The sequence below is a fragment of the Ranitomeya imitator genome, chromosome 8, assembly GCF_032444005.1.
Source record: "Ranitomeya imitator isolate aRanImi1 chromosome 8, aRanImi1.pri, whole genome shotgun sequence".
In the NCBI taxonomy this organism is placed as follows: Eukaryota; Metazoa; Chordata; class Amphibia; order Anura; family Dendrobatidae; genus Ranitomeya; species Ranitomeya imitator.
Window position 1 is genome coordinate 137,921,155 of NC_091289.1, and position 19,176 is coordinate 137,940,330.

General features: G+C 42.7%; 1 protein-coding gene across 1 annotated transcript in view; it reads right to left on the reverse strand.

Annotated features, from left to right (window-relative positions):
• MFSD14A (major facilitator superfamily domain containing 14A) overlaps window positions 1-19,176 on the reverse strand; it is a 52,248-nt gene that overhangs the window by 27,143 nt on the left and 5,929 nt on the right. The window contains exons 2-5 of the mRNA XM_069737417.1: window positions 7,340-7,452; window positions 5,416-5,511; window positions 1,227-1,289; window positions 44-171 (exon numbers count right to left, since the gene is read on the reverse strand). Of these exons, the coding sequence (XP_069593518.1) occupies window positions 44-171; window positions 1,227-1,289; window positions 5,416-5,511; window positions 7,340-7,420 (368 nt within the window). The 5' untranslated portion in view covers window positions 7,421-7,452. The remainder of the gene's footprint in view (window positions 1-43; window positions 172-1,226; window positions 1,290-5,415; window positions 5,512-7,339; window positions 7,453-19,176) is intronic.

Sequence of the window (19,176 nt, forward strand, 5' to 3'; positions counted from 1 at the left end):
AATGCTTATATACAGACAGATGCACATAACACTCGCTACATACCAGGGACTGATCTTCATTAGTGGTATTGGAGCACATGTGAAAAACACAGTTAGCAGCAAGAAAGACTTCCTTCCCCAAACATCAGAGAGGGCCCCTATCAAAGGTGCACTGAGAAAGGACAATAAACCCTGAAAGAAAAAGAGGAAAGACATTAAGGACTCTCGCACATACAGGCGAATAAAAAAACAAAACTGTCCTAATCACATCCAGGGGTGTGGGGCGATATTTTTCTCAGGACCATTTACAGTTCTCTATGCTACAGAATTGTAATGTATCCCAAAGAATCGGATGCGGTCCGTGTGGGATACAATTTTGTTTTCTTGTACTGTACAGATGTCAGAATGAAATCGTCGTATGCTGCAATTTAAAAAAATCTTAGGTGTGCCTAAGCGACACTAAGCAAAAACTGGAGAAGGCTGACGCCGTCCAGGGGTGTATACTGCAGAGGAGGAGCCACGGTTAATCTTTTTCAGATTATGCATAGTGTCGCCTCCTAGTGGACAGCAGCATAACCCCCATGGTCCTGTGTCCCCCAATGAGGCGACAGAGTAAAAAAAAAAAAAAAAAAGAGTATGCAGTACGCAGATCTGCACGGCCTCACAGAATAACATTGGTCTGAGTGCAATCCGATTTTTTTTATCCAATTTATACACCAGTGTGAAGAACCCTAATAGTTACTTTTCGGGTGCGTTTGATCGTTGGTGTGCTGCTCAATTTTATATGAGGCAGCACACAGATCCCCTGAATATGTCCTATTCTGACCCTCAGCATCGGATCAGGATAGGACATGCGGAGTTTCATGGATCTCATTCTCGGATCCATCATTTTCACAGATGTGTTAGTGGAACTCTATGGTCAGTGCTGTCCGTTGAAAAAAAACAAAAACAAAGATAAACCTTACAGAAATCATCATAAAACCAGACAATTCACACCATAGTTCAGGATGTAAACGAACAGAATGCAATCCCGTTCTTGGTGCTAGATAAAAGCCAACAAATGGAGCTATATTATTTTAGTTAGGATTTATCAGCTATAACTAATATATAACTAATTCTGGAGAAGCTTTTCAAGGAATCACAATCCACCTGGAAGTATTATTGCCCAATTTTAAGTTTATTCATTATTGAACAAGCAGAAATTGACAGAACAGGGATCACAAGTGCCACAGGTAAGTTCACGTTACCTTTACTCCCTGGATGAGTCCATTCATAAGAAACGTGTGCTTTGGGAAGGTCTCGTGTAAAACCTGTACAAGTAACAGATAAATAGAGTAAATGTAAAAAGCCAACCATGCACACATCACATTGTGAGCATTAATAGAGGAAGAGAAGGTGATTCATCTTGTGGTTTGTGAGCGTTTGCACCATCTACCACGGAAGTAGTCATCATCTGCACAGGTTGTGACATATACACTGATGGGGAAAGAACGTTGTCTAGCCGCTGTCCTGTACAGAGACTCCAAATTTACACCACTCAAAAAAAATAAAGGAAACCCTAAAATACCGCATCTTAGATATCACTGAATTAAATATTCCAGTTGCAAATCTCTTCTCATTACATAATGGAAAGTGTCGAGAACAATAAAATATAAAAATGATCAATGTAAATCAAAGATAATATTCCATGGAGGTCTGGATTTGGAATGATACTCAAAATAAAAGTGAAAAATCAAATTACAGGCTGATCCAACTTCAGTGGAAATGCCTCAAGACAAGGAAATGATGTGTATGACCTCCCTACAACGCCTGTGCATGAAGTGGTGGATGGTCTCCTGAGGGATCTCCTCCCAGACCTGGATTAAAGCATCCGCCAACTCCTGGACAGTCTGTGGTGCAAGACTTTATGTCCCAGATGTGTTCAATTGGATTCAGGTCTGGGGAACGGACGGGCCAGTCCATAGCTTCAATGCCTTCATCTTGCAGGAACTGCTGACACTCCAGTCACATGAGGTCTGGCATTGTCCTGCATTAGGAGGAACCCAGGGCCAACCGCACCAGCATATGGTCTCACAATGGATCTGAGGATCTCATCTCGGTACCTAATGGCAGTCAGGCTGCCTCTGGGGAGCACATGGAGGGTTGTGCGGCCCTCCAAAGAAATGCCACCCAACAACATTACTGACACACTGCCAAACTGGTCATGCTGAAGGATGTTGCCGGCAGCGGAACGCTCTCTACGGCGTCTCCAGACTGTCACATCTGCTCAGTGTGAACTTGCTCTCATCCCTGAAGAAAACAGGGCGCTAATGTCAAATCTTCTAATTTTGGTGTTCTCTGGTAAATGCCAATTGACCTGCAAGGTGTTGGGCTGTTAGAACACCAGGTGAATATTGTCTGTATCTGTGCATATTAGGTCTCACCTTGTATAGGCATGTATTAATGGATTGTCTGGCTTGCATATAAGTGTGTCTGCTCTCCATTCGGTCACTTTACTACACACAAACCCTGACTCTTTTACCCGATTCATCTATGTGATTTATGCCCTGAAATACCAACCAAGAATACTTTTCTGGGGTCAAAAGATTGACATCAGCAGTTACATGACATACTGGCTCTGTTTCCCTCTATACGTCTGCTGAAGGGTTACATATAGGAGTTCAGGGTCAGCCGATGCACAAATGGGGGCGCCATCTCTCGCATCGCAAATCGGTAGGTGCACACAGCAGAGGTTGTACATAGGGCCAGCCACCTTCCTTTGATCTATCTTTTACTGCCTGTATAAGACGACACTTGGATATAAACAGTAGTTGCTGTATATTATACTACTGTAGTGGACAGGAGGCAGAAGGAATACTATTTATATATATATACTATATCAGCCTACTTACTGTCCTTTCTAGCCCTTTGAATACGTTCATGTATTTCATAATAAATATTGCATGTTGCACTTTTCACTTTATTCTTGGGTAATCATATTTTTATATTACTTAATAAAAGTTACATTTTATTTACGGGATATTTGTTAGTAAGCCATATAGTAGTTCACACCCTTTTCATATATCTTTTTCATGTAAGCCCAATGTCAAATCTTCCAATCTTTGTGTTGTCTGGCAAATGCGAATCTCCCTGCACAGTCTCGGGCTGTAAGCCCAACACCCCCTTGCGGACTTCGGGCCCTCATACCACCCTCATGGAGTCTGTTTCTGACAGGTTGAACAGACAAGGATGTTAGTGGCCTGCTGGAGATCATTTTGCAGGGATCTGGCATTGCTCCTCCTTGCACAAAGGACGAGGTAGCAGTCCTCTTGCTGCCCTCTTATGGCCCCCTCCACATCTCCTGGTGAACTGGCCCATTTCCTGGCATGTGCGCCATACTATGGACACTGTGCCAACAAACAGCTCTACCCTTCTTGCCACAACTTGCCTTGACGTGTCATCCGGGTTGAGTTGCACTACCTGAGCAAGTTCTTTGGGTTGTAGACACCACCGTATGCTACTGTACCTCCCTTTAGTGATGAGAGCAATGACAAAAAGCAAAAGTGACCAACACAGCCAAAAAGGATGAGAACAGAGAAATGGTCTGTGGTCTCCCCGTGCAGAACCACTCCTTTATAGGGGAGGTCTTGCTAATTGCCTATCATTTCTACCTGTTGTCTGTTCCATCTGCACAACAGCAAGAGATATTGATTCGCAATCAGTGCTGCTTCATAACCTCACAGGTTGGTTTCACAGAAGTGTGATGGACTTGCAGCTACATTGTGTTGTTTAAGTGTTCCCTTTATTTTTATGAGCAGTGTACAATGTAATTACTACTGAATGTGGTTGTACGGTATTAGAAAAATATGGCTACCGTAATCCAAAAACCTGTCAGCAGGTTGTGTGTATTATGGCAACTCACGTTTCTTCACTACGAGGCCCACTGTGGGCTTTTTGGCATGCGGCAATGTTATTCTTATTAGGTACAACCTCTTTTATATCTATACATGAGGGCAATTTATACTGATCTATGCAAGACCCCAAGGGACCGTGTTAACGAAACTGTATGAACTGAGAAGGAATGTGCCGTACTCGGCTCCTGATCCACAGTAGCAGGAAATAAAGCGACTATCGAATCTAAAGCCACATCTGACGCAGGCTGGGGTAAGTTGGCTGCAGCAATACACATGATATACTCGCCCAAAATCACGTTATACTGATCCAGACAGAAAAGAAAAGAAAAGAAAAAGATACGTGCAAACCTTAAACATTTAGGAGCCAAATTAAATTTTAGTCTTTAAACATATAGACATGCATAATTTAATACTGGCAAATAAGATGTAAAGAGTAAAGTTCCATGCCCAATAACGGTGTCAATTAAAGAAGGGACATGGTTACACTATCATCCAGGTAACACCTTCGGGGATGGTCACATCCAAATCTGCTCTTCAATGGCGGCACACTCAGCTATTCTTCTAGCAGAAATGACTGGCAAGCAAAACGTCTGCTGGAATTTGCAGGGAGCGTGATGGCAGGGTTACTGGTAATGGCAACAAGAATGAAAAGAACCTTGTTGCCATTTGCAAATGCTAGGTTGCCATCTGATGCCCTACATTACAAGTGCATGTGACATCTCTCAGTATAAACACAATTGTAAGACAAAATACTATTGTGACATACAACACAGTTACTTCCTGACCAGATGCTCTACTGGATAACTTCTTAGCCAATTTCTCCAATATTGGTCAATAATACCCTTGGGTGGCTTTAGGCTAGGTTCACATTGCGTTAATGGGTTAATGCTAACGGACTGCGTTGCACGGCGAAAATGTCGCAATTAATGCCGTGAAACGGGTCCATTAGCGCACCCATTGACAGCAATGTTATTTTTTGCTGTAGCGCATCGCTAGCGCATGCCGATTTCGGCACGCGCTAGCGATGTGCCGTTCTTTTGTGACGGACCTCGGACGCTGATTGCAGCGTCCGAGGTCCGTCCCTCGCTAGCGCAGATCGGGGATCTACGCTAGCGGGGACGCTGAACGCGGACCCTAAACAAACATTGCGTTAGCGCAATCTGCTAGCGCTATGCGCTTAACGGATTGCCCTAACACAATGTGAACCTAGCCTTACCCCTGAACAACCAAAAAATATCCAGTGCCAGTAGCTATGTATAATTAGAGTGTCTACAAAATAAACTACAACCCCTGTTAAAACGGGCACACTTCATATCTGTTTGTGGACTACAATGACCAGACAGTCCTCAAGTCTCCCAACGTGAACCTACAGCCTCAGATGCATATGGGGCTGTAAGATCAGTATATAAACAGACAGCTATTAAAGAGCTGAAATATGCCTGTCCAAACTCAGTCTTATCCCTGCCAATCACAGTTCAGGATCCTATGGACAACAGTTTTGATACATGGTGGCAATTGTATAACAGTGATAAATAGAACTTACCACCAATGTCGGAGCAGTGAGTAAACCCCAAGCGAAGAATTCAAGGAAGATGACGATGACCGCATGATACACACTGGGAGAGCCAAACCCCTGAGGCTGAAGACAGAATGACAATATTAGAGTTACATTCTCTACAAAGCTAGCTATACGTCAACCACTACGAAGAAAAGTAAGGACATACTGATTCAAGAATATGTGCAAAATGTCACCTGCTGTGTCGGTGGGGGGAAGTATTACCAGTGTCTCAGCCACTGCAGACGTGGGAAGTGGCAGCTGGATGTAAAAGGGAAAGCCTACGATAAGATCCAGCACTTCAGAGAGTATGCATCATGTATGACGATGCATGTAATGGTTTTTTCATAGAAATGGGAAGGACAAAGTTCACTCCTCTATCAATGCTGGGAAAGCACATAGATGTAAGGATGGACCAGCATGCCACGCTCTGGCAGTCACAGGTTGTAGACTACAGAGCTTTGACAATCTAGGATACAATTTTCCTTGAAGTCTCAGTAAGGCTATGCGCACACACGGAGTATCTGCAGCAAAAAACAGAGTATTGGCAGGAAGAGAAAAGCTGGGGAACCAGGCGTTTGATACGTTTTCACTTGTGTTTTTCCCCCATTCATTTGAATACGTGAAAACCGCTGAAAGAATTCACATGCTGCAGATGTGAAGGGCTGATGGTTCAAATCCTCAAGGAAAAAATAAGCAACATGTGCTTCAGATTTCAGACGACTCATTCACTTTTCTGGTACTGGAAAATGCTTCCCCCCCCATGATAAAAAAGCGCTGAAACAAAAGCGGGGGAAAGAGAGAAAAAAAAAAAAGTAGAAGTAGTAGTAGTCAAGTTACTTTGTAACCAAGATGTGCAACAAAAATTACACTGATTCAAATGTTGATAAGGAATGAAAAAAAAAAAAGTACATTAATTTTTCAGAGAAGCTACAAAATTTGGCAATAGGGGAAAAAATGGTATAACAAAAGCACCCACAGTCACCTGTTAAATGGCCCACTGTACCAGTCTTCCCCTTCAGATGCTTTTTTATTTAGCATCAAGGGTCAAATCCCATCTACAAAGGTGATCTCGGGACCCAAGTAAAAGCAAGACTGTCAGAGCAGCGCAGATAACAGCAACCAGTAAGTAATTTAATGCACACATTACTGATGCCTGGCTAACAAGTGGACAGATATAAAAAAAAATTAAATGCTGGAATGGTACTCTCAAAGGGAACCTGTCACCAGGTTAGGCAGATATGAGATGCGGCCACCATCTTTCAGGGCATTCTATAATGCTGTATATCTGCCCCCAACCCAACCTGGAAGAACTGAAAAATAACTTATCATACTCACCTGTGGGGCGTCACTTTTGGTCCAGCGCCGCCCATCTTCTTGTGATGCCATCCTCCTCCTTGGTTCGTGTGGATGACATGTCCCTGCATCATCCACAGTCTGTGCTCGGCATTGCGCTCCTGTGCAGGCGGACTTCTCTCCTCTGCTGAGAGCAGAGCAAAGTACTGCAGTGCGCAGGTGCCAGAAACAGTCAGAGAGGCCCAGCGCCTGCGCACTGCAGCACTTTGCTCTGCCCTCAACAGGGCAGAGAAGTACGCCTGTGCATGAGCGCAATGTCAAGGAACTAAGAAGGAGATCGGCAATCCACACGAACTAAGAAGCAGATCGGCAATCATAAAAATATGAGAGGCGCCGGACCAAGACCAGTGACCCCCCCCACGGCCCTGCACGTCAGTATAATTAAAGATATTTTTCAGTTCTTCCAGGTTGGGTTGGGGGCAGATATACAGCATTATATAATGCTGTATATCAGCCCTGAAAGGTGGTGGCCGTAACTCGTATTGGCCAAACCTGGTGAGAGTTTTTGCATTCAACAATTTTCCCAAAACTCATTCCCCATTCAGGTGATACTTACTGAGCCGCCATCTTTAATGATGATCTTTTTTGCGAGAAGAACACTGCGGTTCACCCTCTTCTTTTTCTTTCCCTGGGTCATTTTCACATAACTAGGGTTGTGGCAACATTCACCTACAAAAATATTGAAGTGAAGTAAACTGATCTTGTTATCTATCCATATGTTGTATCACATACTATAAGTAGACAGGTATGGGCAATATATAAGGGTCACAATAAAAAATATGCTACAGAGTGATAGTAATGTCTGCTAGTGTCCAAAGGTGGAGAGACTCCTATCACATGGATGATAATATCTAACTATACAGCTGAGTCACTCTAGAAACATATTTTACTATTTATCTTCTACGAATCAGGACTTACAACCCGTGGTATATTCCAAAGCAGCATTCACAATTCTGTTGGTTGTTATTGAAAGACGTCAGACTCATATGTTTGTCAACACACAGACCCATAATTGCCCGTTTTCACACAGGTCATATGATTATATTTCCTACTAACCAGAATTTAGAGATATATAGGTGGCAGCAGCGACTCAGCAAAAAGTCCTGAGCTGACAAAGAACTTTTTCCCACGAACAAAGTTAATTTTAAAGTTGACTTTGATCAATAGCAGGGATAAGCAGACAAATGGAAGTTTGGTTTGGTCAAACTTGAGAAAAAAAAAAAAGTTTGGTACGGGTACCTGAACTTGACCCCAAACCCAGACCTCAGATAAGTCAAGGGGGAGCCGAACTTTGGTGCTGTAAAAATAGTGGTAGTAAGGGCTAGGGGACTAAAGAAGGAAGCAAAATGGGGGTAAGAGCAGGACAATTGTCCTGCAAACAAATATGGATAAAAAAGGACTTACAATAACAATATAATAAAAGAAAAAATAATCTTGAACCAAGAGGTGGAAGTCCAAGTGGAGCAGTTCCTTGCGTGTTTATTTTACGGTACTTTTTAGTAAATAAATGGGGAAAAAAAAACTATGTGGGGTCCTCCCTATTTTTATAACCAGCCAAGGGAAAGCAGACAACTGTGAGCTAGTCATCTTATGCTGGGAAGGGGCTAAAAACCATGGACTTTTTTAACTTATTAATATATCAACTCAGAGCTTTGCCTTTGCTGATTAAAAATAGGGAAGGGGGGGGGGGGGGCATGTCATTTTTTTAGTGCCATCCCCATTTTGTGCTGATATTAATAGTCTGGGAAGGGCCATGGACATTCCATGCCTTCAGCCATCCCAGAAATGGTGCATTCATTAGATGTGTCAATTCTGGCGCTTAGGAACGGCTCCTTCTGATTGCCGTGGTGGGGTGGCAATCGGCCCTTCCCAACCTACAAATATCAGCCTGAAGCCGTCCCAGAAGTGACATGATTGATGCGCCGATTCTGGTGCTTAGCCTCAGCTCTTCCCGATTGCCCTGGCGCAGAGGCAATCGGGGTAATTGATTTTGGGGTTGATGTCAGCAGCTGGCTGAGGCAAAGCCTAGGGGTTAGTAATGGCGATGTGTCAGACACCCACATTACTAACCTAGTAGTAAAAATAAATAAAACAGAAAAAAAAAAAAACTGTTTACCCATTTATTAATTAAAAAGTAAATCCATGAAGTTCTGACTGTCATCCAATAGTAAAATGTTCCACGACGCCCAATGAGTCCTATGGAGTCTCATTGTGAGAAAGTTCTCAGAGCATGACTTCATATTTCACTCCTATTTAACGGCAGGCAGGTAGGCATTGAAATTCTGACACTCCTACCTGCCACTGAGTAACCCCATTTAGCCTCATTCTCATAACGAGACTCTATAGCGTTACTAGCGATCAGCGGCAGGCAAGTGTGAGAATTTCCATGCCTGCAGCTGAATGGGAGTGAACTATGAAGTCTCATTGTGAGAACTTTCTCACAACAAAGACTCCATAGCATTCGATGGGTGTCGTGGGACATTTCACTAATCAATTAGCGTCGGAACTTACTGGATTTACTTTTAATTACCGTAATAAATGGGTAAACAAGGGAGTGTGGGGGAGTCTTTATTCAAATAAAAAGATAGACACAGGAAAAAAATATTTTTAACGACTCACTTACCAGGTTAGTAATGGGGGTGTCCGATAGACGGCGCCCCATAACTAACCTCTGGGTTTGATGTTAGCTGACATCAACCCAAAATATTAGCCCACTTGCCAACGCGCAAGGGCAAGCAGGAAGTGCCAGAATTGGCGCATCTAATGGATGCGCCTTTTCTGGAGTGGCTGCATGCTGCTAATTTTAGGCTGGGCAGGGCCAAAAATCCATGTACCTTCCCAGCCTGCTCCATCCCACATCCTTAGCAGGTTGGTTTATCCACATCACTTTTTTTTTTTTTTAAATTCGTTTATTAATTGCAGAATAAATCATACAATACACACATTTGCATTTGATTCTATCATTATCCATTATGACATACAATGTGAATCGTTACAATGCATAGTATTACAAAAGTAATAAACAGTGCATGTCAATCACAAGTATCTTATTGTAAAACCTTAACTACCTCAACTACTAAAAGAACGAAAAGAACTAAAAAAAACGCCGCCAAAAGAAAGTTCCGTATAGATTTCACCCTGTAAGTAATGTCTCCAAAACCACAGGCCTCACTTCCTATGTATATATTAGAGTATTATAGGTTATAGAGTAAGATGAGAGGAGTTCCATTTACCCCATATTTTCTCAAATTTATCTGGACATCCTCTATTCTGATATAGTGTCCGTTCATACGGGATAATTGAGTTCACTAAATCCACCCAAGCTCTAAGAGATGGGCAAGAACCACCCATCCATCTCAGCGCCAGTACTTTTCGCGCCAGGAACAGTGTCTCTCGCAAAAAAATCCCAGTGTGGTGGTCCCAAACTCCTGCATCCCACACCCCAAATAAGCAGGTCAATGGCTCAAGTGGGACAGGGATCAACAGCAAGGATGTCAACAATGTTGTCACCTCTTTCCAATAATGAGAGATAATGGGACATCTCCATATCATATGAATAAAATCCGCATCACTTAAGTGACATCTCAGACAATCTGACGAATGGAGACGTCCCATCTTGAAAAGACGAGTCGGGGTCAGATAGGATTGATATATTATGTACAGCTGAGTCATCCTATTGTTAATTGATGGGGAAACCTTAGTTGGAGATTCCAAAATGTCTTCCCATTCTTCCCCCAGCGTATCCGGAAGAAGCCCCTCCCACCTTTTCTTAATAGAATCTATAGTAGACCCCTCTCCTATGGATAATAGATAAGTGTATAAAGAGGAGATAAGTCCTTGAGGGCCTTGTGAATTGAGAATACCTATCAGTGGAAGAGATGAAATGGCTCGACCCGTACCCACATTTCGCATGTGTGATTGAAAGGCTGATCTCAACTGCAGATAGCGGAAAAACTGGGATCTTGGGATGTTATAAGTATTTTGTAATTGTTCAAAGGAGGTAAAAAAACCCTGGTTGTGTACATCCACATCACTTTTTGATGTATATTGTTGATCATTTATGGATATGCCCTATCTTTATGCTGCAAAGTTTTTTCATGTGTGATTTATGATTGAACTTTTCACCTGAATGCATATATATACCGTACATCTATATTTTTATATATTATTAAAATTTGTACTATGGCACTAGGCACCTTATATTAAGAATGTACTGGTAATTTGTTCAGTATTCCACCTACGTAGGTTTCTTTTATTGGTTGTATCTCTATACTGAATAGTATTGTGTCACTGTGACTATATATTCTCCTTTAAAACTTTCTTTGGAATACTACTCTCAATATTGCCTACTTCGAAATACCAACATTTATATTCAATATATATTTATTTGATTACCGTAAGTTATCTAGCATTATGGATGGACTGTTCCTATATGACGTATATGCTTTTCCTGCATGGATGTGGCATTATGGTGTCATCTCCTGTTTTTACCGTATATACTAGAGCAGGGGTCCCCAACTCCAGTCCTCAAGGCCCACCAACATGTCATGTTTTCAGGATTTCCTTAGTCTTGCCCAGGTAATAATTGCATCACCTGTGCAATGCAAAGGAAATCCTGAAAACATGACCTGTTGGTGGGCCTTGAGGACTGGAGTTGGGGACCTCTGTACTAGAGTATAAGCCGACCCCCTTAATTTTGCAACAAAAAACTGGGAAAACTTATTGACTCAAGCATAAGTCTAGGGTGGAAAATGCAGCAGCTATTGGTAAATGTCAAAGATAATAGATACCAATAAAAGTAAAATTAATTGAGACATCAGTAGGTTAAGTGTTTTTGAATATCGATATTGAATCAGGAGCCCCATATAATGCTCCATACAGTTCATGATGGGCCCCATAAGATGCTCCATATAACAATGTGCCACATGTAATGCTCCATACAGTTCATTATGGCCCCATAAGATGCTCCATATAACAATGTGCTACATATAATGATCCATACAGTTCATTATGGCACCATACAATGCTCCATATAACAATGTGCCACATGTAATGCTGCTGCTATAAAAAAAAAAGACATACTCACCTCTCGCTGCTGCCCGCTGCTCCTCAGCGTCCCGGCAGAGGTCGGCGCGCACACTAATACGTCATCGCGCCCTCTGACCTGAACAGTCACTGCAGAGGACGTGGAAGACGGAGCGACGGTGGAACGAGGAAAGGTGAATATCAAATACTCACCTGCTCCTGACGCGGTCCCTGGCAGCTTCTCCCGGACAGATGGTCTCCGAGTGCCGCAGCCTCTTCCTCTGTCAGCGGTACTGCTCATTACAGTAATGAACATGCGGCTCCACCCCTATGGGAGTGGAGTCCATATTCATTACTTTAATGAGCGGTACCACGTGACCGCTGAACAGGGGAAGAAGCTGCCGGCGCCGGAGACCATGGGAGATGCAGGAACTGCGTCAGGAGCGCCAGGAGCAGGTGAGTATGTGACCGTCATTGCTCCCCCTCACCTGCCGACCATGACTCGAGTATAAGCCGAGAGGGGCACTTTCAGGCCATTTTTTGGGGCTGAAATTTTCGGCTTATACGCGAGTATATACGGTAATGGTTTCTGTATTGATTGTATTTATTTTCTTTTACATTTTGTGACTAAAACGTATTTGTTGATTTCGCTCAGTTGTTCATTTTCCTTTGGTTATCTTCCCAGTTTTGTATGGTGGAGCTTGTTATTATATGCCCCTTCTTGGTTTATTTATCTGCTCTTATAAAAAATAGGGGGACCCGCCGTTTTTTTTTTCTTCTAACATAGTGCGCCGGCCAATCACAGCCATGCCAATAATTGACATGGCTTTGATGGTGCCAGAAGTGCCCACACTAGAAAAGCTCGTTGACTGAAAGGCACAACGCAGCCAATCTACAAGCTATTAGTCTGCCGAAACCGAACAGTAAACCGGACATACTGTGTACGGTATCTGACACTAGGTGTCCTGTACGAACCCCGAACTTTACAGTTCAGGTACGTTCACCCCTAATCAATACATGTTGGAAAAATAATAATTTCCTCAGTTGGACATGTTAAAAAAAAATGTTACTGTGCTGAGATAGTCTTATTAATGTGCTCCTGCTGTGTACTGTGTAATGGCTGTGTCTGACTGTGCAGGAGCATGGTCTGATCATACCACAGCTCCTGGGCAGGGGAGAAAGCAAAGGAGAGTACTCAGACATGACAGCATGGGATCACAGCTGATTCTTTTTGTTAGAAATGGTATTTGTGATCCTTAGCTGTAACGTCTGTATTCTCTTTTTTTTTTTCTTCCTTCTGTCCAGGAGCTGTGTTATGATCTGACCATGTTCCTGCACAATCAGACACAGCCATTACACACAGTACACTGCAGAGGCAGATTTATAAGATTATTTCAGCACAGGAACTTTTTTTTTTTACATATCCAATTGTGGAAATTATTACTGGAAGATCTATTGATTAAAATGAACCTTGTTCATGATACAACTCCTGTAAGACCGTCTCTCCGCTGTCCCACTATCTTGACAATTAGGTGACACTTTCTTCTTCGGAGAGGTACTTTGGATTACATATAAGCAGCACTGGATAAACTACCGTATGTGCTGCACATTTTTTATACAATGTGGTACAATTACATCTCATTCACAATGATGGTACTGTAGTATGTGACCAAATGTACCCATGCAAATCCTCAGCAGAAAATATGCAGCATTTACGTTGTTTGGAAACTTCTAGGTAAATCATTCCCCATTATATTCTATGAACCAGCAAAACAGGCCAAGCCCTGCCAGATCTGAGCACAAGGCTCTGCCATTTGGATGATTTACAGAGCCAGCTCCCCCCTTGCTCACAGCTGGTGCCTCCCAGAGATGAGACTCACCAGATTTTTCATGCACTCTAATAAAGTGAAAGTAAAGCCTGCATCCCTGTAATAAGAGGGAAATCATCCGATTTGCAAGATATGAGAAATTCCATCTCCTGTCACTTATGTTTTAAAGCAGATTTGTAGAAGAAATATCAGTCACTAAAAATCCGTTATGTACGGTTATTTCGGATGCAAGCACATGGATTTCTGGAAGCCCAATTCAGATGAATGAGTATCAGAACGTTCCCGCAACAAATCTGCCCTATCAGAATCTAACCTAATAAAACACTGGACCCGTAAGGGGTTAATAGGACCTGTTAGTCCTTAAAGTATACTAAATATATGTAAAGGGCTCCAGCCACTTCAATCAATACGTGCCACAAGGAAAATTTGTTACTAATAATTGGAAAACCTTCATTTCAAATTTAATCTTGCTGATAAAATGTATTGAGCCAATACGAGACGAAATTCACAACATTTCGGCCCTCGGGCCTTTATCAAGATTATCACAATTTAAAGGGAACCTGTCACCCCGAAAATCACGGGTGAGGTAAGCCTGTTGAGGGCAGACAAAGTACTGCAGTGCGCAGGCGCCGGGCCTCTGACCTTTCCGGCGCCTGCGCACTGCAGTACTATCCTCTGCCCTCAACAGGGTAGAGCAAAGTACGCCTGCGCCGGAGCCGTGGCTGAAGATCAGAAGAGGACATCTTGTAATGAAGATGGGAGGCGCCGCAGCGGACCAGAGACACCTATCTGACCTGACCAGCAGCGGGACCGCCCCTGGGTGAGTATAATATAACGTCTTTTTCTCCTCTTTCAGGTAACATCGGGGGCTTATCTACAGCATTACAGAATGCATTACAGAATGCTGTAGATAAGCCCCTGATGCCGGTGGGCTTAACTCACCCGCGATTTTCGGGGTGACAGGTTCCCTTTAACATTAAAGAAAAAGTAAATTCACGGACATGTCTCATAAAATGACAAAAACACATTTTGTGAGATATTATAATAAAGTATCAGACTCTGCATCATGTAAATAGGAGATTTGCATGGCATAAGGGTTTTTCATTCCCAAGTAAATATTCACTAATATAAAAGGGTATCTAGTAATATAAGGTATAATGATGGTATCAATAAAGAAAATAGGAAAATAAGGTCAAGCAGACCACAGATATCAGAAGAACCACAAAGTCCGGAATGAAACATAACATAGGGTAACAACACTTTTTCTTATTATTAGGGTCCTTACAGTATGTTTGCTTTGGTAAATACTTTTATTCCTCATAGAACTACTATTCTAGCAGTCTAGTGGAGCCGCAGCGTTCAATCCGCAGCGTCCAGATGTTACAGCATAGTGGAGGGAATTTTATGAAATCCCGTCTCCACATGCATCCGGCGGCCCTGTGAATCCGGACATGCGGCGCGTCTTTTTAGATCGCAGAGTCCGTTCATCTTGCGGCAACGCTGCGCCACGCCGCAAGGTAAATCACAGCGCCCTATGTGTGGGGTGCGATGATTCCGGATGTGTGCAATGAACACATCCGGCATCATCGCGTCTCCAGAAGGGGGCGGGCGAGTTTTCCGCTCCGTCCAAAGCGCCGGCCATCCTGAAGGTGGACACATACGCTTATAGTGCATGGACATGCCCAAAAGACACATTCAGGCTAAACTGCATATGGCTGCAAAGCTTAATTTCTAAGGGCTGGCACAATGAATTAGTGAATGACAAATATATATATTTTTTATTGTGGTACCAAGACTCTATACAGATATACCGCTGGTTCATAAACTTTTCCTGACAGATCCCCTTTAAGAAAAACTAAACCATGCAAGAAACTGATCAATTTACTGGCAGATAGACACAAACTCCAGTAGCAGGTGGCATAAATCAGTTGGAAAATATACAAAACAGCAGAATCCACGTCTCTGCACAAGACCATAGCATCCTGTAACATCATCACACTTTACATCCACTGCTGCGGTATGGCTCAAGGGGCAGTTTCTATTTCTCTTTTTCACTAGTCTCGTGGCAGGAAAAAGCTGTGTTCTGAGCAGAACTGGTAAAGATATTGACACCTGTAGCAAAGGGGTTTTCCAAGAAAAAAAGAAAAATATCTTGGCATCATTTTAGCCAGTAGATCATTTGGGGCATCACAACGCTGGACAGACCTCAATTAGAGGACAATACAAACTTTCACACTCCTTATCTATGAACCTCACCACTAGTTACTGCCACAACTGGTTCTCCGCTTCCCATAAGATACCGTAGTTCTGCTTCACATCACTGGTCTCATTATTACGGTGTCCTATTGTGTCTTCATATTTTATGATATAATGACCCGGATGAAAAGACCTAAGTAGTCTAGAAAGCTGCTATGTGTTACCATCTTTTCAGTTAGCCAATTAAAGGTCAATCACTGAGGACTCTTGGAAAATAACATTTGGACAATTGCAGGACATGGTATACAAGTCCAACAGAAATTATACTCACAAGTTACATCCCCTGCTGCTGCGCCAGCGCTTCCAGCTTGTTTTTATTTACTTGGATGCAGCAATTCACTATAACCATCATGTTTGTATTTATTTTTATATTTCTTGCTTATACAGTGTCGTCACATTACAGACATCACTTTCAACATTGGAATTATATTCCCTATCAGTATATCTTTATGGAGCTAATAAACCTTGTTGGACTAAAACCATTACCTGTGTGGAAGCTGCCTAAGCAAACCGCTAAAATACAAACTCCTTGCAGATGTTGTCCTTGGTTGATTTGAACGAAGACCCCAGTGTTGCAAGGCAACAATGCTAACCACTGAGCCACTGTACACAGCATTTCAATGTTGTTGCCAGAAGCTGACAGGGATATAACTAGTGGTTACCTTCTTTTGCAATTTTATATTATTTCTTGACTTTTTTTTGTTATCTTGGAAAAAACCTGCAAACTGGTGCGCTTCCAGATCCTAAGACCCCAACTGATCCCTCAAAACCTTATTCACATGAATGGTGGAGAAGCTTAAAGAGCAGTTAACGGACTCATAGAAAGTCTATGAGCTCAGATAATAATCTCAGAGGTTTTTATGTTGGATACAGAGTGCACATCACTTGCCTATTGTAGAAGACTCTACGATTGTGCAAAATAATGTTTGGCCATTAATAAGTGATCATTTTCTTTCGTTTGCCAATATTCCTTTTTCAATTCTTGGGAACTCAGAAAACATAAGGGACTCCATCCCTGACATTCCTGAGACAGCGAGGATCATCTGGATGGAAGTGCTGAAGTTTACAAACCCCTATAGGGCACTAAATCATGTCCACTACATTCAATCACAAGCACATCACAATCCAAGCTTGTACAGTCATGGACAAAAATTTTGAGAATGAGACAAATATTAATTTTTCCAAAGTCTACTGCTTCATTTTTTCTAATGGCAATTTGCATATACTCCTGAATGTCAGAGTGATCAGCTTAATAGCAATTACTGTACTTGCAAAGTCAATAATTGCCCAGAAAATGAACCTTAACCCCCAAAACACATTTCAACATCATTGCAGTCCTGCCTTAAAAGGAGCAGCTAACATCGTTTTAGTGATTGATCCATTAACACAGATGTGGGTGTTGATGAGGACAGGGCTGGCGATCAATCAGTCATGATTAAGTAAGAATGACATCACTGGACACTTTAAAAGGAGGCTGGTGCTTGGTATCATTGTTTCTATTCAGTTAACCATGGTTATCTCTAAAGAAACACGTGCAGCCTTCACTGTACTGCACAAAAATGGCCTAACAGGGAAGAGTATCGCAGCTACAAAGATTGCACCTCAGTCAACAATCTATCGCATCATCAAGAACTTCCAGGAGAGAGCTTCCATTGTTGTCAAAAAGGCTCCAGGGCGCCCAAGAAAGACCAGCAAGCGCCAGGACCATATCTTAAAACTGTTTCAGCTGCGGGATCGGACTACCAGCAGTGCCAAGCTTGCTCAGGAATGGCAGCAGGCTGGTGTGAGTGCTTCTGCACGCACTGTGAGGCGGAGACTCTTTGAACAAGGCCTGGTTTCAAGGAGGGCAGCAAAGAAGCCACTTCTCTCCAGAAAAAACATCAGGGACCGACTGATATTCTGCAAAAGGTACAGGGAGTAGACTGCTGAGGACTGGGGCAAAGTCATTTTCTCTGATGAATCCCCTTTTCGATTGTTTGGGACATCTGGAAAACAGCTTATTCGGAGAAGAAGAGGTGAGCGCTCCCACCAGTCTTGTCTCATGCCAACTGTAAATCATCCTGAAACCATTCATGTGTGGGGTTGCTTCTCAGCCAAGGGAATCGGCTCACTCACAGTCTTGCCTAAAAACACAGCCATGAATAAAGAATGGTACCAGAATGTCCTCCAAGAGCAACTTCTCCCAACCGTCCAAGAGCAGTTTGGCGCCCAACAATGCCTTTTCCAGCATGATGGAGCACCTTGCCATAAAGCAAAGGTCATAACTAAATGGCTCATGGAACAAAACAGAGATTTTGGGTCCATGGCCTGGAAACTCCCCAGATCTTAATCCCATTGAGAACTTGTGGTCAATCATCAAGAGACGGGTGGACAAACAAAAACCAACAAATTCTGGCAAAATGTAAGCATTGATTATGCAAGAATGGACTGCTATCAGTCAGGATTTAGTCCAGAAGTTGATTGAGAGCATGCCAGGGAGAATTGCAGAGGTCTTGAAGAAGATGGGTCAACACTGCAAATATTGACTTGCTGCATTAACTCATTCTAACTGTCAATATAACCTATTGGTACTCATAATATGATTGCAATTATATTTCTGTATGTGATATAAACATCAGACAAACACTAATAAAAACCAGAGGGCAGCAGATCATGTGAAAATATAATTTTGGTGTCATTCTCACAAATTTTGGCCATGACTGTAATATCACGAAAATATCTCCGACAACAGCAATAGGTCATGCGTCAAACATGCAGCGTCCAGATGTTACAGCATAGTGGAGGGGGATTTAATGAAATCCCGTCTCCACTATGCGTGGTAACACGCACCCGGCGGCCCTGCAACTCTGGACATGCGGCGCGTCTTTTAAGATCGCAGCATGTCCGTATACCTTGCGGTGACCCTGCGTCGCCGCAAGGTATAACACAGGGTCCTATTTGTGGGGTGCGATGATCCCGGATGTGTGCTATAAACACATCCGGCATCATTGCGTCATAGAAGGGGGCGGAGCTTAGCGCAGAGCGGGTTTGCCGCTCCGACCAAACCGCCGGCCATCCTGAAGGTGGACACGTACCCTAAGGTGAAACTGGCAGAGAGGTTACTATATAGAAAGCGACCTTGTCACCTACTGACACAAATTAAATCAATGATACCATACAAGACAAGAACTGCATCCGGCGGACACCACAGGTAAAACTACAAGCCAGCAGTTATATTTAAAGGAAACATCCACATTTAAACAATAAGTTGCTTTGCTTTTCTCCTACATTTACAGCTTAAATG